Below are 26501 nucleotides of genomic sequence, written 5' to 3' on the forward strand. Positions count from 1 at the left end.
GGGCAGCCTTGTATGCTCCTTTGTGGTTTGTGTAAACAAGGTCCAGTGTATTATTTCTCTTATATATTTCCCCAAGTCATATAATAATACACAAATGGACAAAGTGCTTGCTGCTATGTGAATGTAACGAGAGAGCCTCCAAGCACTTTGTGTTCTCACAGTTTCATGTGTTCACACTTGAACAGAGCACTTCCTCCTGAAATGAGTCACTGCCTGATAAACTGGTAATGTGCTCTGCCTGCCCTGAAACACAGCAAGCTACACTCTATTCATGTATTTCCTGGTTCCCTCCCCTTTAGATCTACAGATCTCTAAATGTTGTTAAGATAATAGCTCAAACTAGTTCTACTTCTAAGGAAGTGACAGTCGTTGCAACTGAGAGGCGAAATGGCGCAGAAAGGAGTTCAGCTGGACCAGGAAACCTTCTCTTGTTCCATCTGTCTGGATCTACTGAAGGATCCGGTGACTATTCCCTGTGGACACAACTACTGCAAGAACTGTATTAAATCCCACTGGGATAAAAAGGATGGGATCCACAGCTGCCTTAAGTGCAGGCAGACCTTCACACCGAGGCCTGTCCTGTTGAAGAACACCATGTTTGGAGCTTTAGTGGAGGAGCTGAAGAAGACTGGACTACAAGCTGCTCCTGCTGATCACTGCTATGCTGGACCTGAAGATGTGGGATGTGATGTCTGCACTGGGAGAAAACTGAAAGCCTTCAAGTCCTGTCTCGTGTGTCTTGTCTCTTACTGTGAGAAACACCTCCAGCCTCACTATGAGTCCCCTGCCTTTGAAAAACACAAGCTGGTGGAGCCCTCCCAGAAGCTCCAGGAGAACATGTGCTCTCGTCACGATGAGGTGATGAAGATGTTCTGCCGTACTGATCAGCAGTGTATCTGTTATCTCTGCTTTGTGGAGGAACATAAAGGCCACGACACAGTCTCAGCTGCAGCAGAAAGGACTGAGAGGCAGAGAGAGCTCGAGGGGAGTCGACTAAACATCCAGCAGAGAATCCAGGACGGAGAGAAAGATGTGAAGCTGCTTCAGCAGGAGGTGGAGGTCATCAATCGCTCTGCTGACAGAGCAGTGGAGGACAGTGAGAAGATGTTCACTCAGCTGATCCGTCTCATGCAGAAAAGAAGCTCTGATGTGAAGCAGCAGCTCAGATCGCAGCAGGAAAGTGAAGTGAGTCGAGTCAAAGAGCTTCAGGAGAAGCTGGAGCAGGAGATCACTGAGCTGAAGAGGAAAGACGCTGATCTGAAGCAGCTCGCACACACAGAGGACCACACCCAGTTTCTAAAACATTACTCCTCACTCTCACATCTCAGGGAGTCTACAGTGTTACCCAGCATCAACAGTCCTCTGCAGTACTTTAAGGATGTGATAGCTGCTGTGTCAGAAGCCAGAGATAAAGTCCAGGACCTTCTGAGTGAGATGTGGCCAAAGATTGTACGTACAGTGACTGAAGTGGATGCTTTACTCTCACAACAACTCACGAGAAGAGAGAGTCGTAGGGCTGTAAAATGACTCTGCATCCAAAAAAAGAAACCGTAGGAATGCATTTTTCTGAGGGGCATAGCTTCAATGTCCCAACGTTTGGTTCCCCAGGTAGACCCAGTGACTTATGTCAGGTCCTGAGTAGAGAGAGTCTACGCTGGACTCGCTCTTCAGCCTTCGAGCGAACACAATGCCACGCTGTGTCAGCTGAACCACTGGAACTTTTGTTAATATCATTAATAAATGGTCAAATGATAATTAATAATGTTGACTAATTATTAGTTATGCTCCAATTTATTTTGTGTTTTCTGAAATAATTAGTTTAGAAATTCTATATTGTACCATATGGCTGTTGTTGCACACATAACATTTTATTTACTATATTATGTCAATAATTACCAAATGATTTGTCTATAAACATTACAGAGATAGATGGACCAGAAACCAATTATTAAATCTGACAAAGTATTAACTATCTAAAATATGTTTATAGATGCATTACAACATATTTATTAACAATTTAATAGGTATTATTATCTTTTGCAACTTTATAATAATCGCCATCCAAATAATGTTTGATTTCCTAAAGGTTAACAAATCATTTGGTACAAACAAATATTTAATATATATATATATATTATATACAATGCATTACTTATAATTAGCCTTAACATTATAACTATAATCGTATTGTTTGTTTACACTAAAACAACTATCGATGTACCATTTATTAACGATTGTTATAATAATGTGTTACCGATTTTGGCAATAGTTTCGATTCAGATTTTTATTTTTATTCTGTATCATTGTTGCTCACAACTTATCGATGTGTTGTTTATGAACGTGTCCGAGATATGGAGACTTGCGGTGATTGTATTTTCTGCGGGTGTCCGTCACATGTTGTGCTGACGATGCACTAAACACACATTAAATTACTTCTGCAGTCGATCTGCTTCACAGATGAGCAGAAACACAATCTGTGGTTTGATCTCATTGTTCTTGTGTTTAATATGTTTTATGTTGAATTGAAATATATGAAATGAAATATGTGAATGCTGTTCAAGTCTTTTTAAGGAATTGCAGTGTCATTGTAATCATTGCAATCTTCATCAATAAGGGAAGAGAAGGGTTGAATTGATTTATTGTGTGGGTGAAGAGAACATGTACACAGACAAATATATAAATACAATTACTTCCAAGATTGAAGCTTTTTTTTTTACATCATTTTAAAAACTTAAAGGTGCAAGAGAACAAACAGGACACTTCTATATGAAACAGAAGTGCAGTTATTTGTATTTAATGTCGATAAACAAATCTTTTTTGTTTCAAATCAATTAGTAAAATGCCCAATATAATATCCTAAAGGTTACATCATAACATTGCTTGTTGCTTGTTGCTGGGCCTCGTCAGCCGCGCTGCTCTCACAGCATCACAATCTAAAAGTTAATTATAAGGGAGTTGAGAGTAGTCCAGGTTTATTTAATATCATTTCCCTGTGCTTTAACCTCACACAATACAAACTGTATCTTATATTCCTTATATTTCTTTTTGTGGGTTTGAACAACATTCGGCTGTTAAAGTGGTCTCAGGTTCTAAGAGATTACTTGGACCGTCACCAACCTACTTCTTATTGCACACACACACACACACACACACACACACACACACACACACACACACACACACTACTTACTTACTTACAGTATAAACCATCATTTAGCCTATAAAAGGCTAAACTACTGTATAAGTTAAGACTGTTTCTATTCTATTTCGACTGCAGCAGTTGCAATACAAAGTGGAAAGGTTTATATAATATAAAAGTCTATGATGCAATAAAACAAAGGTGCAAATACACAATATATACAATACCAAAATCAGGTTGCCAGTTTTCATCATGAAAATATAAACAGGTAGGGATCAGTCGATGGGTTGCATATATAGTATATACAGTATATATATATATACAGTATATATATATATATATATATATATATATATATATATATATATATATATATATATGTATGTACAGTATCAGATCAGGTAGTGTAAGAGTACATGGTTAATACAGAAGGATTAACAATAATAAGTGAGCATCCAGACTTGAATAAATGTGAAATACTGTTTGATTTTAACTTTAATTTACAGTTATATAACCTGTGTGTAAACGACTTGATGATCAGCTGCTGCTTGTCACTTTTTCTGGTGTAAAAAAAAGCTTTTTTGTATTACACCACTAGAGGGAGGCAGTCACCTGTGTAACAGCCCGTTGGCCATCTGAGAGGTTTCATGCACTTTCATCATGAGGCTTTGCTCTGAACAACAGGGCAGGAGGAACCGGCCTGTAACTCTCTGGAGTTTAGCTCTTCGTGCACCGAACAGAGAATGATGTCAAAAAAGTACATTTATTTTGTGAGATGTTCTTCACTCTTGCCTTTATCCGCCATCTTTCTTCTGAGCCTGATTTGCCCCCCCCCCCCCCCCCCCCTCCCTCCTCCTCTAGAAAAGAAAAGAAAAAACTGCTGCTCTGGTTTAATTCGCCGAATCGGCACTCGACGGGAGAGCTGGAGAAATATTCAGATTCACAGAGAGGCGAGGAGTTTGGAGGCATTTGTCAGGCGCTCTGAAGTGAACTGAATTATGCAAATGAGATGTTTGGCCCTGGCTGTCTGCAGAAGCCATTAGAGAGGACAAAACTCTAAAGACACTGAAGCATCTCGAGTCAGGCCCCGCCAGTCCACCGGAAAGATAACACAGTTCTTCCAGCTTATATATTCTCACCAACTATTTCTTTCTTTCTTGTCTGTATATACGACTCGAAGATCGAGACCGAAGCTACAGACAGCGAGGCTAGCTGTTTCCCCCTGTTTCCAGGCTTTATGCTAAGCTAAGCTAACCGTCTCCTGGCTGCAGCTTCATATTTATAGACTTTTGTGAGTGTTGTGTTGATCCTCTCGTCTAACTCTTGAGTTTTAATGTTCAAACAGTTAAAGGACAGCTCTTGGGTCTTCTTTTTGTATCGTTGACCATCATTTTTTATCAGTTATAATAACTTAATCTGAGGTCATGGCTCTCAGCAGGAAACTGGTGGATTGCCTACTCCGGGTAGGGAATGAGCCCTTACCCCAAGTGAAGGAGTTCAAGTACCTCGGGGTCTTGTTCGCGAGTGAGGGGACGATGGAGCGAGAGACTGTCCGACGAATCGGAGCAGCAGGGACGGTACTGTAGTCGCTTTACCACACCGTTGTGACGAAAAGAGAGCTGAGCCAGAAGGCAAAGCTCTCGAGCTACCGGTCGATCTTCGTTCTTACCCTCATCTATGGTCATGAATGCTGGGTCATGACCGAAAGAACGAGATCACGGGTACAAGCGGCCGAAATGTGTTTTCTCAGATGGGTGGCGTCTCCCTTAGAGATAGGGTGAGAAGCTCAGCCATCAGGAGAGACTCGGAGTAGAGCCGCTGCTGCTTTACGTTGAAAGGAGCCAGTTGAGGTGGTTCATCTAGTAAGGAGCCACCTGGGCGCCTCCCTAGGGAGGTGTTCCAGGCACGTCCAGCTGGGAGGAGACCCGGGGAAGACCCAGGACTCAGTGGAGAGATATCTCCTCACTGGCCTGGGAACGCCTCGGGATCCCCCAGTCGGAGCTGGAGAATGTGGCCCGGAGAAGGGAAGATTGGGGTTCCTTACTGGAGCTGCTGCCCCCGCGACCCGACCCCGGATAAGAGGTAGACGATGGATGGATGGATAATAACTTTTTCAATTAATGGATCAATACTTTAGACTACAAAATGTCATAAAATTGTGAATAAAAGCCTATTATAGACACAAGACAGAGAAAAGAAGTTGTTTTTGTTGTTTGCTTGATAAATACTTGAATCAATTAATCGATTATCAAAATAGTTCCAATTAATGTTCTGTGGTCTGGACTAATTGTTTCAGCGCTAACTTGCATAATGAATCCCACACGACTTAACTACGGTAAGTGCCGTAGGTCGAAAGGTTGGTGGTTTGAATAATACTACAGTTCGTCTTCAAAATAATTCTGATTGTCAGACTTATCTTCAGGTTCGTCTGCGTGTTGTTGGATCACACCAATAAACTTGTATAGTGTTGTTATTATCGACAGGATTAATGGCCGTGACTTCAATAAAATAAGACCCAAGTTGTAATAAAATCTGTCGGCTCTCTCACTAATGGCTTACATTTTTCAAACAGCTGTTGCTGTGATTGTGTTCTCCCTCCTCAATCCGCCCACACACACACAGAAACACACACATTAACAGACACACTGGAGCCTCCTCCCACTCGTACAGCAAACTGAAGGCCCTGCAGATGTGAAGACAGAGCAGCCGTCGGCCCACAGAGACGATGCAAACCCTACCTGATCTCCCTGTCCCGCCTCTGAGGGTCTTTCAAAGCAGTGACCCGCTGTGTTTTGATATAATCAGGTGCCTGTTTCGCTCCTCTGCAGCAATGATTGATTTACTAAAAGTGTTCCACCAGAAGCCATGCAGATAGTTTCTGTTTGTCCAGGTCTTGAGACATCCAACCATTGGATTTACCTCCATACAACAACAGGGATTGGATCAGCAGCGTCTCTTACCAGCACCATCCTATAGTTCTCTCAATCCTTTTCATTGAAACTACAGTAGAAAGTGTTTCCACTGCTTATTGTTGGACACTTCAGAGGATCATTTCACAAAATAATCTTTAATAAAGGCACATTTACCAGCTTTTTATGGAGGTTTCAAACCACTTTTTAAAGTCTTTATGAGTGAGTGGAGCTGAGTTTTTGGAACTATAGTCTTGTGATATGGGGAGATTGTAACCCCTGATGTGAACGGCCACTTTGTTCTTTCTCTGGCCGGACGTGGACTCCTTTTCGATGACTTTTGACTCTTTTCCCAGTCGATGCCGTGGCTGGTTTGGATCTGGAGTTCTCAGAAAGCTAATGTTTCCGGTGTTCATCGAGTCTCTTGTCCAGGATTAAATTGTTAGACTCACAAAAAAAGGATAAAAATCGATGCAGCAGAACCAGAGATATCGTTCTTTTTTTTATTCCATACATTCTTCCTTCTTGTCAAAACCTGGCCTCTACATTACCCACAATGCTACTGGACTCGAGCCAATCCTTTGTAAAGTTTGCTGTGTGATCCGCTAGCAGCAGGTAGCGTAGCCTCTCTGGAGCCACAACAGTCTTTATACTACGATGTTCACATAATGCTTTCAACACCTGTGAACACAACGTTTGTCAAACTAATATATCTTTAAGTCAAGAATGAGCTTCCAATCTGTAGATTTGTGTTTTGTAAATCCATTCAGTGTCTGTGGCAATTAACAGACAAATACACCGATAAACAACCATCATAACATAATGTTTTGTGAAGCTGGCAGCCACGAGGAGTCAAAAAGTTATGGGTCCATAAACTAAACATAACTGAACTCTGACCATTCTTACTTAACATAAACTGATTACATACATATTTCACAAGTTGACCAGAACAAAAGCGCCAACAATTGAATTCACCCCCATGATGTGGCGGGCACTTGGTATGTTCTGATTGACCACTTCCTGTGTTTAAGAGCTCTGATTTAGGTGGAGCATCTTTCGCTCCCGGCCTTCCAAGATGTCCCTCAAGCAGCGGCAAAGTTAAAGTTAAATTTAAAGCAGCAGGTGCTGGAAGTTGGGGATATTTCCAGGCGGATGTAAGCAGTGCACTGTGACCTTTGTGCTCCACTTTAGGCAAACGCATGAAGACAAGAAGAATGCGAATGGTGACATCACCCGTCACACCTGTACAACTACTCTTATGAGTTCTTTTAGCAATGATCTTACTGTATGAGTAGTTTTTAGAGGCCTCTGACAACTTGTTTCGTAGACTTCTTACCTGCTGGAAGCCTCAATCTTCTGAGTGACGCTGCAGAGAGTGTTGAGCTTCAGGTTTTGGAAGCAGGATTTGCACAAGTGGTTTTTGATCAATCAAGCGCTAAACTGATGAAAGCTGCGCCTGTTGTGTTTTTGCCCACAGTTGTAATTACTGTGGCTCTTAGTAAATGCGGCCGATGGTGGTTGTCAAACACGCATACATAATTTAGTTAGAATGTGGAAAAGGTAGAACAGGGAACTACTGTATCTGAGAAGAGAATGCAAAGGGAGCAGAGTGAACGCTCTGACCTCCTCACTGTTGTCTGCTTGCATCTTTTTGTCCATCTAGGAACTGAAGCTCATTTGATTTTGGTCCTCGGATGAAGTGTCAGCTTTCGACCCTGAATGCACGCCGCGTCATCGTCCCTTTTGCATTTAATTTAGTCCGCTATTAAGATGTGAAAGCCTTTCACTCAAAGCGCTCTTTGCCTTCTACCTCGACTGGCCGGAAGCCTCCTGCCCACGTTGCTGTGGTGGGTTTAATCTGTGAGAAGTGCAGAGTCTCTCTGAATATCCTGGCAGGGGCTCCAGCGTTTGTTAACCTGTCGTGTCAGATGCCGTCTGTTCACCCGCCGCTAATGCCCGTTTGCTCAGCCACCGTGGCCGCCATTAAAGGCTCAGTTTTATGGCTCTTTGATGGCGAAAGCTGGCTTGACAAACTGTGCAGCTGTTAAAGAGAAGCTTGTGCCTGATTCGTGGCAGTTGTGGTCATAATTCATTTTGTAGAGGTCTAAAGGTGTCCGGGTGCTGAAATGTTCTCTAACGAGTTGGGCTGATTTAATTAGTGTAGATGCAGTTGCTAGAAAGTGTGCTGTTGTTGGTCGACCATCAACTCAGACTCTATGAAATGCTTTGAAACACTGAGATGAGAGTTGGATGGGAAACAGACATTAAGCATCTTTGAATTGTTTTTTTTTTTGGGCATTTTATGGCTTTATAAGAGCGCAATAGTCGAGACAGATGTCTGGAAATGATGTCTTTAATGTCCCAACTGATCTTATGATACTTTTTATGTCCGGCCCACAACTTTACTGTTTTGGTTTACTCACATCTCTCATATTGAAGTCACAGTTAGGATGGGTTGTACCAACAAAGATTCATTTCTAAACCCGTTTAAATCATGTTGCACTAAAACGTAACATTCAGAGATTACATTTAAACTTCTGTTTAGTTTCTACACTAACTATAGATTCAATTGAATTCTGTTGCAACCAATCTTTAAACTTACACTTGAGGAGGTTTAACTTTTAAATGGTTGTTTTAAAACTTTATTTAAGTTAAGGGACCCAAGTGAGTTTTCTGTTGCTCCATTAATTCAGCCAACAAGTTTTTCTCAAAGGAGAAATTTGAGCTTCTCTGCCGAGTCGTCATGAGCGACATTAGGCTAACGGACTTCTTAGCTAGCTCGAAAAACAAAGTAACATTTTGTTCAGGAATACAAAGCCTACTTACAGCACACAGATGTGTTTATTCATTATAATCTGGGAGAGCATCTCCATCTGAGCTCTGCTTCATTTATTACTCTGGATTTACTCATTTTAAACCTTAAAGTCTCGCTGGTGAACATAGTGCAGCTGAAGACACAGATATCTCCCCCAGGAGCTGGTGGAGACCAAAATCGGAGCTGAAACAGTGTGGGTGTGTGTGAGTGTGAGTGTGTGTGTGTGTGTGTGTGTGTGTGTGTGTGTGTGTGTGTGTGTGAGTGTGTGTGTGTGTGTGTGTGTGTGTGTGTGTGTGTGTGTACGGCATACACTTTGACTGAACTCAGAGCTTCACTTCTTTCTGTTATTTACTGCCTCTCACTGTCTCTCTCTTCGTGCCTCAGATTTTGAAAGCCTCCATTTTTTTCTGAAACGGAAAGATTTTCTACTGGAATGCATTTTTCGACTCGTGCTCCTCCAGGCATATTTGCATCCACTCGAGCCTTTGTATGGCCGCAAGTCTCCACTTCTCAAACTTGCTTTGCATGGAGTTTCTACACACCTTCAGAGACTTGTTTCTCCCTTGGTAGACAATTAAGTTGAATGTATCCTACTGTCATAACAGTTTGACTCTTAGCTGTCCCCAAAACAACCATTGTGCCGACACGTTGGAGGAACTGCTTTAATGTGTGCTCTTAGTGCATTTGTGTATTTACTTTATGTATGTATAAATGCATGTGTAATATGAAATATAAATGATGTATTTTACCAGAGTGGGTTTAGAGTTATACATCATTCACATCATGAAACATGCATGACATGGAATTCAACATTCAACATACAGGACAGAACTCTTATACTATAACAACGATGATATCCTAATATTAATTCTGTCTGTAACATGCGTTTGAAATGTCCCTTCCTTCTGAAAGCTCGTTCTCATCGTAGGAGTGCGTCCTCTGTGCCGGACGCACATCTTGTGGCATCACATCTGGAGCTGCAGTCTGTATGACTCCAATCTTTCAGGAACGTCATCGCTCATCTGCCAAAAAGCCTCGGTTCATGTTGTGCTTTGCGCGGCGCGGCCATATTTCCGGTAACATTTCGTTCCGCTACCCCATCTGGTGCTGGCGCCTGCTCCTCTGCTCGGATGCCAAAAAGCTGTGTTTGGATGCATGTTAAGCATAAGAAACAGACGTGAATGCCCAAGCAGCTCATCAAACTTGTCCTTTTGAACGCTTGCTGAAATGCAGAAGAGATTTCTATTTTTTTTTTTTGCTTTGTCACTGATGCTGATAGTCTTCATTTGCCAGTATGCACAGGAGCGTCTGGTTAACATGGGCGCTGAGCGTTTGACAACTAGGTAATACAAATGTCTCAAACGCCCAAAACGCTCATCAGTTCGTCGTCTTGTGCACTCGTTTAGCAGAGGACAAATAGTTTTTTAGTCAGTGACTCTGATTAAAGTAGGTGGAGTAAGTGGAGCGTTGATCGAGTATTCATTTCCACTGCACCAGTGCTGGTGGTGTAAACTCCGGTTTCCCGCTCTCACAAGTTTGTACAGTGGCAGGAGCAGAGAGGAATGGTTTCCTCGTCTCCTCTGCTAATGAGAGACCTAATGAGTTTAGGAAACTAACAGCATGCTCAGCAGTTTCTCACCCTTCTTTCGAAGCCGTACTTGCTTCCTTTCAGCTGGACCTTTTTGTAAAATCACTCGCCATTGCAGTGTTCCACTAAGAATGTATTTCTGAGATGAGGATGTTCTGGTCCTTTAAGGCTGTGTTTCTGTCTGTAGGTCTGACCTGGGAAGATGACACCACTCAGCAGGTTCTGGCCAAGGAGCTGTCCAAACTGAGGAGGGTTCCCTTCAGGCCGCAGCAGAGCGGAGCGAACTACAACTTAGACACCAGGTGAGGTGTTCGCCCATCAGCAACTCTGTGCTGTTGAGAGCTGTGGAGACGTCCCACTCTCCCACTATGGTGCACAACACTTTAACTCGTGCTTGAACAAAGATGTTTTTTGATTTTGCTCTGAGGTGTTGTGTCTGTACAAGACTAGACGGGTGACAAAGTACGCTGCTTCATTGTGTATGGGAAGCGACGGATTTGCTGCACAAAGCATGCTGGGAGACCTGCGATGCAGAACAAGTTGGCGCTGCTAAAGCAAGACTAATGATTGTATTGTAGTTGATCTGTCCACGTAGCTGAATGTCTTACAATAGTATTGTTTAGCTCAGAGCGGGAGCAGAATGTACTCTTGCTGTTTCTTAAGTAATGGAAGGGGGATTATATGGCTGTACAGTAATGTGCAATTCTCCGTCTTCCCTCCCGCAGGCCTGCAGCTAAAGCGATGGACCCAGTCGACCAGAGGGTGAAGCCGGTGGAGGTGGAGCTCAGCAGAAATCTGCAGACGTACCTCCAACGTCTCGGCCTCCTTCCCAAGACGTCGTCTGCTTCCAGTCTGAGCACCGCGGGCAAGGTGAGGGAGTTCTGCCTGTCCATGAGCCTCTTCTGGGTCCCTGCGGGTCCCTGTGGGTCCCTGCTATACTTCCAGATGTTGTTTTCACAAGATATTGAAACTGTTTCTCATACGTGGTTTTCTCACATTCATTAATTGGATCTGCAGTATTTAAACATTTGAATGAACCCTTCAGTTCGCTGCTCAACGTAACCCTGAGTAGTAGGACCGCGTAGCTCATGTTCGTGTCACTAAAGGAGGCCGGCTGAGTGCGCGGGGTCAAGTCCTGCACGTAACCTGCAGGGTTGTGACATGATGATAAACAAATGCAAATCTTTCTTTTGTTTCATTTCTTTATGGTTTTTGCATCAATGCATTGGAGTACATTACACTTTCAGGTATTTAATTCAAAGGATTTGCAAAAATGAGAGATTCCTATATAATTGTATCTCATGGTAGGAGACTTAACACAGAGATACAATGAAATATATTACACACACACACACACACACACACACACACACACACACACACACACACACACTGCAGGGAGTCTGGTGTCATCCTTCGTTGTCACTCCGCCCTCGCTCCTCCGTCCTGAACTGATGGCTTCTCCCAGCACGACCGCTATGAGCGAAATAATACCAGCCGAGAGTTCAGGAGTTCACTCATCGAATTAATAACTCTCCACGTGACTGGTTCCTCCGCCGTGTCCGCGCGGCTGAATGGGGAGGCCTTTCTCCTGCTGGGGGGGGGGGGTTGTACTGGCACGACTCTCAGAGCACGGTGGCGTGGAGCCTGCAGGCGTTGCTCGGGGCTCGTGGCCTTTTTTCTATCCAGGATCACGTGTTCGGGGGGCGACAGGATGGAGCAGGAAGACTGAAGGGGTCCGGAGGGCATGAGGGGAATAAATGTGTGACATGGATGAATAAGATACCAGAAGGGGGCCTCGCATATAGAAACCATGAAGAAGTATGGCGGCTGAGGAACTTTAGTTTGTTATTGTGATGATAATCTTCCCGTTACAGGCTTGTACCATTTCTGTGGCGGGGGGGGGGGGGGGCGTTAATGGAGTCACAATTTGCTTTTGTTGGATCTGATGGATCTGGGAACATAATTGCATAAATGAGTTAATAAACTTCTTCTGAATGATTTTTGTTCAGATGTTTGAAAGATATTCAGTACATTTACATATTTGTTTTTTCTTTTAAATTCTCTTTTACATATTCTCATTCATTATTTTATGTGACGCACATTATCTCCTTCCAGATATATTTATTTGCATGTTTTATTTTCTAAAGAATTCCAGAAGAGTGGAGTCTTGTCAGGAAGTTTTAAAGAATATAAATCGCACAACTCTCTTTTCATGTAATGGAAACACCAACATTTGCATTTCACCTCAGCATGAACACATGAACAACACACGGTCAATATTTCAGTGTTTCACATGGACATTTGTCAAGTACAAACACCTTGACTGTGTTTATTATGTTGTGTGTATTTTATGCTCTTTGACAACAAGACATCAGATCTGTGTCACATGCATCAGGATATAACAAACTTTAAAATGTACTTTATGTACTTGTACACGCTTCTGTTTCTTCCAGAGTGACCGTTTCCAGTCGGGCGCCCCTGCAGACTACTATCGCTCGAAGGCCCAGAAGTCGTCTCCCGCCTCTCTTTCATCTTTCACACCTCTGCAGAAGCAGAGACCTCCGGCCGACCAGCTCCTCGCCACGCAGGCTGAGGGGGACTTCCTGCTGGGCGCCCTGAGGCAGTATCTGTCCCTGCATACTGGGGGGGTGAACCCCGAGGAGCAGGAGGCCCCCCCGCCCCGCCTGAGGCCCTTCTACAGCAACGGAATAGAAAACTCTGGCCTCAAAAAAGAGACTCCAAAATCCAGGCTTCTGAAGGGAAGAACTCAAGGAGTCAAACAGCCTCTGACGTCTGTGGACGGTACGTGTTTTTAAAATACGCCTTGATGAACTTTTACATCAGAAAGTTCTCATTATACTGAGATGTCGAGCTTTCATCTTTCAGCTGCTCAACCATCTGTGGTCATCTTTCACCATGTAGTTTGTGGCCTCGTTGTGTTGGCTTGGATCGAGTTCTAGCAGAACCGTGCGCTCGGCCCGTCTGTGTTTGATTGGTCGACACATTACGTTGCAAGATGTTGTGCATCTGTGTGGGGACCCCAGCTGTAGCAGCGCAGATGTGTCATTGAAATGAATGAGGGAGCTGAATTATTTGCATATTGCCAGGAAGCTCGAAGTCTTGAATTCCATCAGATTCCTGAATTAGATTTTAAAAGTTTCCATGTTTCTGAGCATTTAAAGCTGCAGTGACTGATTTAATTTGGAACTAACTTTCAAACATTGTCGTTTTTAAGCATTCGTTTAACTTCTCACCTCCGTCTCCTCCAGAGAGGTTCATCCAGAACGTTTTGAAGAGTGTTGGCAGGCACCACGTGGACGTGGACGGCCTGACGCCGCAGGACTTGGGCCAACTGTCCAGGCTGATAGCTGATGCCCTGCAGGTGGTCGACCGGGATCAGGGGCTAAACAGGGGCCTGACCCGCGTCAGACCTCGACCCAGAGACCTGGAGGGGGAGCTGCAGGACGAGGAGGAGGAGGAGGCTGGCAGGGATGAGGAAGACGAGAAGTTACTCCAGAACGCTCCAACACTGGAACCACAGGAGAGCTCTCCGACAGCGCCGGCTGCGCTTCAAGGTAGTTTTATAGGGATTCATTTTGTGTTGTTACGCAAAATGTAAGTGTCGTGGATATTTACCGCTGCTATGAAACAGAGAGGAATCAATAAAGCACAGATATAGTTTAACAATTATTATTTTGTTGCACAACAAACAATAACTATGAGAACACTACCTGCTTCTAATCACAGCCGAGTAGAGCTCTGACTCACAAAGAGAAACTCTTTCTTAAATAGGAGTTGTTCTGAGCACACACACTTTCTGAAACCCAACCTTTCAATCATCAGCATTGACTTGTCCAGATCCTATATGGCGCCACGGCAATCTATACAATGTGGAGGTCATCTTCTCATTCCTTTGAGAGGCCCCCTTAACTTCCTGAGGGCTTGGGCCTCATGTTATGTCTTCAGACATGAACATATGGAATATATCATTAGTTCACTTAATGAATAAGACATTGATTATTAAGTCTACCTTAACATATGAACCACTGGAGAAAATTCAAGTCCTTGAAACTTGGAGTGCACATTTTTAAATCTGTGCTATTTGATTAATTTCAGTTTCTTCATGTGTGTAACGTCTGAATACATTTACTCTCCTCCCCCCACAGAGCGCCACACGGATACAGAGGAGCGTAATGTGAAGGTAAGCTTTTCAGTTCTTAGGAAGAAGTGAAGGCTGACATTATAAACAATTATGTAATATTCTGCATGGAGCAAAACAAACAGCTCAAAATTGTGTTGGACGTCAGCTTCTGTACGAAAGGTGAAGTGATTGTCCCGGTCAGACGGTCTAGTTCTCATAAAGTTTTAATACTTTCGTGCAGTAAATTGTTGTAATACTACTTCTAACGAGAGATGAGGAAACTCAACGTGCTTCCCGTAAGACATAAAAGGCATTAAGAAAAGAAACATTAGCCAATATAAAAAGACATTTAGAATGTAAATGAAGACAAATGATGTAGAATACAATGAAACGGGAGAGTAGAGAATAAAAATGATGGTGCAGTTACAGCACTTTGCAATAAGGTTTCAGTGTTTGGACCAGATGTTGAACCTGCTGCAGGGAGTTCCTCATTCAGCCACAAGCCGGGGAAGTATTTCCTAATGGAGCCGGTTTTGTTAAAACAGGAGAGACAAAGTGAGAACACTCGTCTCTAAAGTAAGCAGGAGGGATAAGATTTCCCTTTTTATTGAAACAAAGAAAGAACTGCCCACGAAGTATGTAAACAGAAGCTTGTAATTCATCTTAATCTTTTTAATTTGAACTCGTGTGCCAACATGCTTTTGGCCACATAATACATTTCCACCTGACAAATTATAGATTAACAAACGTGGGGCGACTGAGGCCGTATTTATACTGTCTGTCTGTCTGTCTGTCTGTCTGTCTCTCTGTCTCTCTGTCTGTCTGTCTGTCTGTTTCTGTCTGTCTGTCTGTCTGTCTGTCTGTCTGTCTGTCTCTGTGTGTCTGTCTGTCTGTCTCTGTGTGTCTGTCTGTCTGTCTCTGTCTGTCTGTCTGTCTGTCTGTCTGTCTCTGTGTGTCTGTCTGTCTGTGTCTGTCTGTCTGTCTGTCTCTGTGTGTCTGTCTGTCTGTCTGTCTGTCTCTGCGTGTCTGTCTGTCTCTGTCTGTCTGTCTGTCTGTCTGTCTCTGTGTGTCTGTCTGTCTGTCTCTGTGTGTCTGTCTCTGTGTGTCTGTCTGTCTGTCTGTCTCTGTCTGTCTGTCTGTCTCTGTCTGTCTGTCCTACCAGGTGCAATTTGAAGATGTCAATCAAGAGTCAGAACAGTGCACAGAGTTCTGATCAGGGACAGTAAATGATGTGTGGGTCCGGGTTAGTTCTTGACGATCACAAACGGCTGCGTTTTAAATTAAAAGTTGTTGCGATCGGAATCAATTTTCAAACCCGTGGTTCGGATCTCTTTGTCGTTTCCTTTCAGCCCGACGGTGGAAGCCTCTTCACCAAACTCCTCGCCTACCTGGACAAAACGTCCTCCGGCGCGTCTCCCTCGGCGAGAAATCGCGACGACGTTGCCATGGAGACACCCGGAGGCCATCAGGTGGGGCTGGAAAACGTCCAGAGCCGGACGAGCGAGGCGGGCGTGACGGTGCAGAAGAAGGACGCCACCCAGTCCGTGGAGGAGGTGTCGGAGGTGCAGGGCTGGATCAAGGATGTGGCGCCTCCTCCTGCTTCGCTCGTGTACGAAGAGCCGCACAGGAAGACGATGCACGTGCCCGAACTTCAGCTGGACGTCAAGAAGGCGGACGAGGACGTCTTCGGCTACGTCATCACCGACACAGAGTGAGTAGGACGAAACACAGTCTGCTCATTATAACCTCCACAAAGGATTCATTGTATTAAGAGGTTTACACTTCAAAGTGGGGTTTTGTCTTTGCTCACCTCCATGAACTGTGTGAATAATTACAATAAACGGCAGCCATTCAAATCTGCTGCTCTCCATCCGTTGTGAGCATGTCGCTCGTTAAAGTGTTGAATGTGCTACAGCTGCAGGCGCGTCGTTCTGCAGGATCTACTTTCTTCTGCCTTTTTTTCGTTTTGAACGACCCACATCCTCGACCAATAATCCGCTCACACGGTAATGGAGGCAGTAAACGTGTTCCTTTGTCGTTGCTCTCAATGAAAAGTTTCTAACGCATCACATAAAACAGGTGAACCTGCCTTCATACTGATGTCAAATATTACCCAGGATGCAACACGAGGACACTGTCCTTCTTTTACCTTGGTTCTTATTCACACCAAGGCCATTCTGCCATTTCCCTTTCTCTCTCCTCCACGCTGTCCTTCAGCGCAATAATAACCATACATGTTACGTTATACTGAGGAACATCTTTGTGATGTTGTCGAGGTCGCACGCGTCAGGATGTTGACTGATGGGAAGTGTCCTGTCCATTTCCCCTGAACCTCCCTTTAAGAAATGCATCAGCTGTTTGTCTATAAACACACTGTTTTTTGGTTTATAGTGCATCACACCTCCGAATCAAACTCAATATGACGGCAGCTTGATTAATATGCATATATATTAATAAATACACTGATTTGATGGTAGAATCTCCCCAGACTCTCTTTGCAAACAGCGCTGCTGTGATGGGAAAGAGAAATAGTTTCAACGTCAGACTACATTTGTAATAAAACATTTGAGATGCAAAGTTGTGACATTTTGCGGTTGTGGCGGAGGTGACAGCTGATGGCAGGAACCTCAGTGCATTACCTCCTCCTGTGGCCCCTGGGGGGGGGGGGGAGGAAGAGGAGGAGGACGATTCATCACAGCTGGAGGAAAACACCTGCTCCACCAACACACGCATAATGTACATGGAGATGCCCTTTTATTTCTCTAACCCTATAAATCCTTGTCCCTTGTGTCCTGCCATCCCACACACACACACACACACACACACACACACACACACACACACACACACACACACACACACACACACACACACACACTGCTAATATGAATCAGGGATTTAACTCCCTGATTGGTTTAATTAGAGGCTGAAATAAAGCTGTACTTATGTAATTTAAAATAATACATGTATCCATAATCCCTTTTGATTTGCTACCTGAACATTTTGTCTTATTTATTGTATTTATTCAAATATTTATTTGTATGACGGGTTTATAGACGTTCCTATGATAACCTGTAACCTATTATGAAGGTTACAATTCCATACATGCACACAGCATGCATGAGACGACTACAGTAGATGTGCTGCCTTTTTCATTTACGTATATATTTAAGTATAAAACGAGAAACTTGCAAAGTGCATAACATCACGTTTGTTTCCTGGTTCTTATTTATAAGGCGGTGATATAAAATGTCTGGTCGTACGTTCACTAAAAGTCACACATGTCCAGCTTGTCGTGGCGCGAGAGGAAACATCAGGTGGGGGGAGTTTGGATAAATCATCTGGGAGTCATGGATGTATTTACAATATGTTGTGCACATCCAGTAGAAGTTTAAGTGGATAAATGGAAACTTTGACCTGCTGGTGTTGCCAGGTGCATCACAACTCTGTAGACTTTTAGTACCGATACTCTTTTATCAGTCGTATTCATCTGGGAACTGTACATTATTATTGTTTGCTTTATTGTAAACCATTTCCTTTTGGATCCAAAGTTGTTTCAACTCTTGTTTGATGTTTTTGCTGCTTTTTATCTGCAAAAAGACTTCCAGGTCTGAAAACTTAAGCCAGTGCCTTTAAACCTGCATTCTCTGTAACATCCAGCAGGGGGCGACTCCTCTGGTTGTATAGAAGTCTATGAGAAAGTTTTTCTACTTCTCACACCTCAGTAACATTTTCCTGACGAGTTTATGTCTCAATCTGTAGTTTAAATTCTTCTTCAACACAGCATATCGACGATAAAGCAGGGTGTGCTTGAGGGCGGGGCTACCTTGTGGTTGACAGGTGACTATACCACACGGTGTTGTCCTTTTTTTAGTGTGTTTTCATTGTGCATTCAATTATTACTTCCAAAAAACAAAATGGCGATGGACAAAAAGCCAAACTCAAGGCTCCAAAACATATTTTCCCTTTATACTAAAAAATATGTCAGCGTCAAACAGGAAATATTTAATAATATGTATCAAAGTTGCTCCGTGTGAGCACAAATCCGGCTGTTTCAGGCTATTTCAGGCCGTTGTATCTGAAAGGGAGATGGCAACCCGACGTACTGTATGCTGCAGAGCTAATGTAGAAGCTGCTGCGAGGTCCCCGGTGCAGCGAGCAGCACTCAGGATCTGCAGGCAGACTGATCACTGCAGTCAGATCTGAAGCAGCAGCTGCTCTGTGGAGCTCTGACTCACTCTGTGGGCTGCTGAAGCTGCTGGAGCTGCCGGAGCTGCTGGAGCTGCCAGAGCTGCCGGATCTGCTGGAGCTGATGTCTGTTCTCCAGGCGGAGGAAGGAGAAAAATCCCCGGCTGTTACTAACTTCTTATACACAGACAATCTTCGTTTTTATACAATTTATTGCTGTCATTTGTCATTTGAAAGAGGAAGCATGTTTGTTTCTTCCTGGTTTTGTTTATTTAAAATGTGATGCAATGATTCTTCTCTGTAAATCGATATTTAATTTAGTAATTTCCTTTTGCATTTGTGTTGGAGTTTTTGTGTGTGTGTGTGTGTGTGTGTGTGTGTGTGTGTGTGTGAATATTAAAACATGTCGATGACATTCGGAGAACATATCGGCGATCCTTCGAGACAGATTTGGACCCAAAGATTAGAAGCAAAGTTCTGAAATTTTATAATTTTTAGTCAAAGCCTTTAAGCTTTTGACTTTTTATTTTACGGTTAATTTTGTCGGTCAACCGAACTATAATGTGATCACTACATGTTTAGTTTCTGTCACATCCACTGGGACTGAAATGTTCAGGATGAAGAACTCTAAAGGGTCAGTTGAATGTCGGGGGAAACGGGGAAGTAAACAGCTAATTCCCATAATTAAATCTATTTCTAAGTGAGTGATATTCACAATTTGCAGAAAGTCCTTTCCCCCCCCCTGTCCTCCCTTCCTTCGCCGTCATCAGTCATCTGAAGATGCTGCCTGGTGTTGAGGGAGATAGCATGCACCCTGTAGGTGTCTGCAGGCGTCTCCTCTTCTGCATTTGAATTCGGCAGAAGGAGCTGAGGGAGGTCAGACGAGTCCACAGCAGATAGGAAGCAATTAGCTTGGAGTTCCGATATTGAGCTTTAAACACAGTCACGCTCAAACACACGCACACACGCACACACACACACGCACACACGCACATCATCCTACTGGCCCTTTGTCAAGGATGTTTTTAATTCACTACCTAATTTGCTATTCCTCCATTCTCCACTTTTCTTCAGTGTGGTGAACTGTTAGTGATTAACAGATAAATGTACCGACGTCTCAGAGAAACACTTGTTATCATTAAATATGTATGAAAGAAAAGTATATAACTTGTATGCAATGTAAAGTAATATACATTTGCGGTAGACTAATTGCAAATGAATAAACGGGAATGTAGTAATGTATACGAGTAATGATGAGGCATGCATACATGTAAACAGTTTGTGAAGTATATAGAGGTGAAGTGATGGTGAGTGCTTTTAAAATGAGATGAAGATGTTAGGAATACGGACAGGAAGGAGGAAAGAGAGGCAGAGAAATGGAAGAGAAGAGGAAAAAGGAAAGCGTAAAATAAGATGAAGAACTGCACGTTTCAGAGCTCAAATGTTTATTGGACAGCAGCTCGTGTTGTATAACATCAGAGTTCTCAGTAACAATAAGTCAAGCTGTCAGATGAATGCAGGGCAGTAAAAAGTACAGAACTTGGCTTTGAAATGCTGTGAAGTCAAAGTGGAAATACTCAAATAAAAGAACCATAAAAACTGTCATCAAGTACCAAATGACATGTCGTCAACTGAGGGTTAACGAGGTCTATCTGACACATTGGACACATGTGAGGTCTGTGTCTCAAACGTCTTTAAAGTGAACAGGGTCTATCTGCATCACTCATTTATACAGATTCTGTATATATTTGCTGAGTCAGTGAGATCTACAAAGGTCTATCTCCACATGTTCAAGCATCATGTTAGTATCACAAAGGTCTATCTGCTGACGACCAATACCAGGGCGGGAAATTAATCACGTGATCATTTGAAGCACAGGAAGAACTTATTTAGAACGTTTTGCTGCCAACTGTTTTATATGTAATCTAGTAAATAGTAGTTCAAGTTAAGATCATTAGTGGTTCAAGTTAAGATCATCAGTAGTTCAAGTTAAGATCATTAGTAGTTCAAGTTAAGATCATCAGTAGTTCAAGTTAAGATCATTAGTAGTTCAAGTTAAGATCATTAGTAGTTCAAGTTAAGATCGTTAGTAGTTCAAGTTAAGATCATCAGTAGTTAGTAGTTCAAGTTAAGATCATCAGTAGTTCAAGTTAAGATCATTAGTAGTTCAAGTTAAGATCATTAGTAGTTCAAGTTAAGATCATCAGTAGTTCAAGTTAAGATCATTAGTAGTTCAAGTTAAGATCGTCAGTAGTTCAAGTTAAGATCATTAGTAGTTCAAGTTAAGATCATCAGTAGTTCAAGTTAAGCTCATCAGTAGTTTAAGTTAAGATCATTAGTAGTTTAAGTTAAGATCATTGGTAGTTCAAGTTAAGATCATTTGTAGTTCAAGTTAAGATCATCAGTAGTTCAAGTTAAGATCATCAGTAGTTCAAGTTAAGATCATTAGTAGTTCAAGTTAAGATCATTAGTAGTTCAAGTTAAGATCATTAGTAGTTCAAGTTAAGATCATTAGTAGTTCAAGTTAAGATCATCAGTAGTTCAAGTTAAGATTATTAGTAGTTCAAGTTAAGATCATTAGTAGTTCAAGTTACGATTATTAGTAGTTCAAGTTAAGATCATTAGTAGTTCAAGTTAAGATCATCAGTAGTTCAAGTTAAGATCATCAGTAGTTCAAGTTAAGATCATCAGTAGTTCAAGTTAAGATCATCAGTAGTTCAAGTTAAGCTCATCAGTAGTTTAAGTTAAGATAATTAGTAGTTCAAGTTAAGATCATTGGTAGTTCAAGTTAAGATCATTTGTAGTTCAAGTTAAGATCATCAGTAGTTCAAGTTAAGATCATCAGTAGTTCAAGTTAAGATCATTAGTAGTTCAAGTTAAGATTATTAGTAGTTCAAGTTAAGATCATTAGTAGTTCAAGTTAAGATCATCAGTAGTTCAAGTTAAGATCATCAGTAGTTCAAGTTAAGCTCATCAGTAGTTTAAGTTAAGATCATTAGTAGTTTAAGTTAAGATCATTGGTAGTTCAAGTTAAGATCATTTGTAGTTCAAGTTAAGATCATCAGTAGTTCAAGTTAAGATCATCAGTAGTTCAAGTTAAGATCATTTGTAGTTCAAGTTAAGATCATTAGTAGTTCAAGTTAAGATCATCAGTAGTTCAAGTTAAGATCATCAGTAGTTCAAGTTAAGATTATTAGTAGTTCAAGTTAAGATCATTAGTAGTTCAAGTTAAGATCATCAGTAGTTCAAGTTAAGATCATTAGTAGTTCAAGTTAAGATCATCAGTAGTTCAAGTTAAGATCATCAGTAGTTCAAGTTAAGTTCATCAGTAGTTCAAGTTAAGATCATCAGTAGTTCAAGTTAAGTTCATCAGTAGTTCAAGTTAAGTTCATCAGTAGTTCAAGTTAAGATCATCAGTAGTTCAAGTTAAGATCATCAGTAGTTCAAGTTAAGATCATCAGTAGTTCAAGTTAAGATCATCAGTAGTTCAAGTTAAGATCATTAGTAGTTCAAGTTAAGATCATCAGTAGTTCAAGTTAAGATCATCAGTAGTTCAAGTTAAGATCATCAGTAGTTCAGTAGTTCAAGTTAAGATCATCAGTAGTTCAAGTTAAGTTCATCAGTAGTTCAAGTTAAGATCAACAGTAGTTCAAGTTAAGATCATCAGTAGTTCAAGTTAAGTTCATCAGTAGTTCAAGTTAAGATCATCAGTAGTTCAAGTTAAGATCATCAGTAGTTCAAGTTAAGATCATCAGTAGTTCAAGTTAAGTTCATCAGTAGTTCAAGTTAAGATTATTAGTATTTTAATAAAAAGTCTTAAAAATTCAGATTTATTAGCAAATATAATTTTCACTTTTAAGTTTCCTGCCACGTGGAACTTGTGTAAACATTTATAGCTTAAAATGAAGCTAAGTTGCATAAAATACAGTTGAGGGATAAATCTTCAGGGGGGGGGGGGGTGTCAGATAGACAACAATAGAACCACAAAGGTCTATCTGCACAATGAATTGGCCCACAGAATTGGCCCAAATAGTCTTAATGTCACTACCTAGTGCAGTGTTATTCATTGCGTGGCTCGCCAAGCTTTAATTGGTGGCTCGCGTGGCAGTGGGCTAAATAAAGGGGTGATAGATATGATTATGGAGTCAATACAGATATTTCATAAAAACAAGCAGGGCTATTACATATAACCCATTAAAACACTGAAAGTATCTGTTCTATTAGCCTACAAATAATACAAATAATAGATAATAATAATTGATAAAAGATGCAAATAATACAGAAACAAGATGTTTAAACCTGCTCAGCGGAACACTGATTCACTGCGGAGCTGCCAGTTCTGGCGGTCTATCAGCACTACATGGTGAATGTGCTCTTGGACGGGTAGATACGTGGTGGGCTAGTATAAAAATAAATAAACTTAAGCTCATTAAAAATATGTTAACATAAGCATGCTTACGAATATGGACATTTGCTTAAAAATTATTTATATCCCTAAATTTGAACATTTAAATTGGAGGATACTACGACCAACCTGGCACTTCATACTCGCGTTGGTTTGGCTCCGGTCCACTCGTTTCATCATTACGTGCTAGTTCGCGTGTGTTTCTACAGATGTAAAATGGATCGATTTCTTATTAAAGAGTTGCACAGCAGGTGGACAGAAACAAAGCGTGACAAACGAGGAACATTAAGATTTGTCTTTGGAGCATCAAACCACAGCGGAGTCGAGAGGAAGATGCTGGAGATGTGGTTTGTGGACAGACAACAGCTGCTCCCGTTAAAAAAGAAAAAGAAAGGTACGAGCCACACAAGACGAGTAAAGGAACATTCAAGACAAGTGGACAGAGGAGTTTGTATTTGTCCTCCATGAGTCGAACCCTTTGTGCTTAATGTGCAAACAAACCGGTTCTGGTTCCAAGAGAAGTCATTTGGAGCCGCATTTCCAAACGACGCATCCAAAATTCAACGAAATTTACGCACCTGGAAGATCGACCTTGTTCACCCTCAGTTGACGACGTGTTTACTCCTGAATGAACAGACTGGATTATTAGCGTTCTCCTCCAGATGTTTGAAGGTGGACGGGATGGATTGTGGCGACTCTGTCTCCGAGAAACACCAAATATGCTTTGAAGGAAACATAATGCCACACAGATTACACTCTTCTGAACATTATTAGGAAATGATATCCGCTCGTAGCAACTTATTAATGTCATGTTGATTTAAAATAAGTAATATCTTGGTGGCATTTGCAGTTAAATCTGTCGTATATGAATTTGTATGAGACGGGGTTTGCATGCAAGTTAGTAGTAAATGTACTTTGCTTATTATTGTATGTGCATGTACAAATAATTTACTTTTAAGTCTCTAAATTCCAAAATTCAGAAAGATTAGAATCTGGTTTTCACATACAAGGACTTTGACTTAGTGTTATGGTGCATAACAATAAACAAAGTAAGAGAAAATAAACACAAAAGCACTGTAGAAGTTGAAAATATAGAAAGGGGGGGAAGAAACATGCAAAAACAATATGCACAATATATGTTTTGAAGTATAAAACATCAAGAATTGTCTTGTTTCAAACCCTGTGAGCCGACACGTGTGCCGTTCATTCCTTTATCTGACATGTGCATGTGTTCCAGGGTTGCTCTCGGAGTGAAGCAGGTTTCTCATTTTTATTTCACTTTACAAACGCAACAAATTCACAATTGTCCTTGTGGAATACTGCCGTCTTCTCTGACCTTGTCGCTGCCTGTCGAAAGCTTAAAATGAGGGAGCGGGGAGCGACGATAACAAGCGTTCTCCCTATGACTTTATTCACCTCTTCAGTATTCACCTCGCCACCGAGCTGCACTTCTCTCTCTGCTGTCTGACCTCACCTGGGACCTTCTGTTTCTCTTACGGACTTTTACTTCACTGTTTTCAGACTTTTTTCTTGTCGTCTGTCTCGGTTCAGTCGACATGTCCAGATATATTTAGTGTCTCCCTCAGATTTCTCTCATTGATGATCCTGGGCCCATCTGCTCTCAGTGTGTTGAATTACTGCTTCTGTTTCTTAGTTGTATTCTTCAGGGTCTTCTGTTTCAAGAGAGAAATAGTTTGGATAAAGTTCAAGCTTTGATTTATATTAGGAAGTCACAAACTATAAAAGCTTTTTACTTTTATCACACATTTGAATTTCAAAGGGTTTCATTTACCCTCATTAGTGTTTACCTGACGTCGCCGCAGAACGCAACAACACATCCTGAATTTTAGTTGCATGGAAGAAAACGATTTTGTCTAATCGCTTCAGAATGTTGCAATGCTTCAAAGTTTCTGGAAAATGATCCTCTGTCAAATATATATATATATATATATATATATATATATATATATATATATATATATATATATATATATATATATAGCCTATATATATATAAACTCAAGGATCTATTGATGCTAAGATGTGTGCTAATGTGTGTGTGTGTCTCTCTCTCTCTACATGCTAACGTGTGTGTGTCTCTCTCTCTCTCTCTCTCTCTCTCTCTCTCTCTCTCTCTCTCTCTCTACATGCTAACCTGTATGCTAACGTGTGTGTGTCTCTCTCTCTCTCTCTACATGCTAACATGTGTGTCTCTCTCTCTACATGCTAACCTGTATGCTAACGTGTGTGTGTCTCTCTCTCTCTCTACATGCTAACATGTGTGTCTCTCTCTCTACATGCTAACCTGTATGCTAACCTGTGTTTGTGTGTCTATCTCCCTCGCTCTACATGCTAACATGTGTGCTAACATGTGTGTCTCTCTCTCTCTCTACATGCTAACATGTGTGTCTCTCTATCTCTCTCTCTACATGCTAACGTGTGTGTCTCTCTCTCTCTCTCTACATGCTAACGTGTGTGTGTGTGTGTGTGTATCTCTCTCTACATGCTAACATGTGTGTCTCTCTCTCTCTCTACATGCTAACATGTGTGTCTCTCTATCTCTCTCTCTATATGCTAACATGTGTGTCTCTCTCTCTCTCTCTACATGCTAACATGTGTGTCTCTCTATCTCTCTCTCTACATGCTAACGTGTGTGTGTGTGTGTATCTCTCTCTACATGCTAAAATGTGTGCTAACATGTTTTGGTAGCTTTTATTTTACTAATAGGCTACTTTATGTAAAATACAAAATAATATCCCAGGAAATGGCTTCTGTTTGACTCTTTGGGATGAGTTTTATTTAATTTTCACTGTCTCTACTCCGTCTTCATCAGTGTGCTCCAGACAGACGAAGGCCTCCACCTGATGGGGATCCTGGCTCGCAGGGCTAAAATCCAGATGACAGACTTCGCCGAGCTCTCGTAAGTATTGCTGCTATTTCATATTTTAATTATTGGTCACACTCCATCAGAAAAACACTGGGAGCTCGCTGCTCCCTGCTGAGCTGGCAGTCTGGACTGAAAATCACCATCCGACCTGAAGCTGGTATTTATTCTCGAGGTTTCATTTGAACTGTGTGAAGTATCATTAAAAAATCAGACCTGAACATTAACTGTTGATTGGTTCACACCTGTAGTGGTTTAAAATATTCATATTCAAGGGTGGCGGAGGCCGAGTGGTTCGGCTTCCAATTACAACACCGGAAGGTTGTGAGTTTAATACCAGGGCTGTCACCATTGTACCCCTGAGCAAGGCACTTAACCCTGAGTTGCTCTGGGGAGATCCCAGTAATTAGTTCACTGTTAGTCGCTCTG

At 41.8% G+C, this 26501-nt stretch overlaps 2 protein-coding genes across 2 annotated transcripts in view; both read left to right on the plus strand.

The window, feature by feature from the left end:
* LOC115022120 (receptor-type tyrosine-protein phosphatase N2-like) overlaps positions 1–26501 on the plus strand; it is a 181074-nt gene that overhangs the window by 34197 nt on the left and 120376 nt on the right. The window contains exons 4-10 of the mRNA XM_029452999.1: positions 10639–10753; positions 11177–11321; positions 12908–13256; positions 13724–14029; positions 14621–14655; positions 15945–16306; positions 26022–26108. Of these exons, the coding sequence (XP_029308859.1) occupies positions 10639–10753; positions 11177–11321; positions 12908–13256; positions 13724–14029; positions 14621–14655; positions 15945–16306; positions 26022–26108 (1399 nt within the window). The remainder of the gene's footprint in view (positions 1–10638; positions 10754–11176; positions 11322–12907; positions 13257–13723; positions 14030–14620; positions 14656–15944; positions 16307–26021; positions 26109–26501) is intronic.
* On the plus strand, positions 374–2037 carry LOC115022121 (E3 ubiquitin/ISG15 ligase TRIM25-like). The gene has a single exon (XM_029453000.1). The coding sequence runs from the start codon at positions 388–390 to the stop codon at positions 1525–1527; it is 1140 nt and encodes a 379-aa protein (XP_029308860.1). The 5' UTR covers positions 374–387; the 3' UTR covers positions 1528–2037.

This window comes from Cottoperca gobio, chromosome 17 (assembly GCF_900634415.1).
Source record: "Cottoperca gobio chromosome 17, fCotGob3.1, whole genome shotgun sequence".
Classification (NCBI taxonomy): Eukaryota; Metazoa; Chordata; class Actinopteri; order Perciformes; family Bovichtidae; genus Cottoperca; species Cottoperca gobio.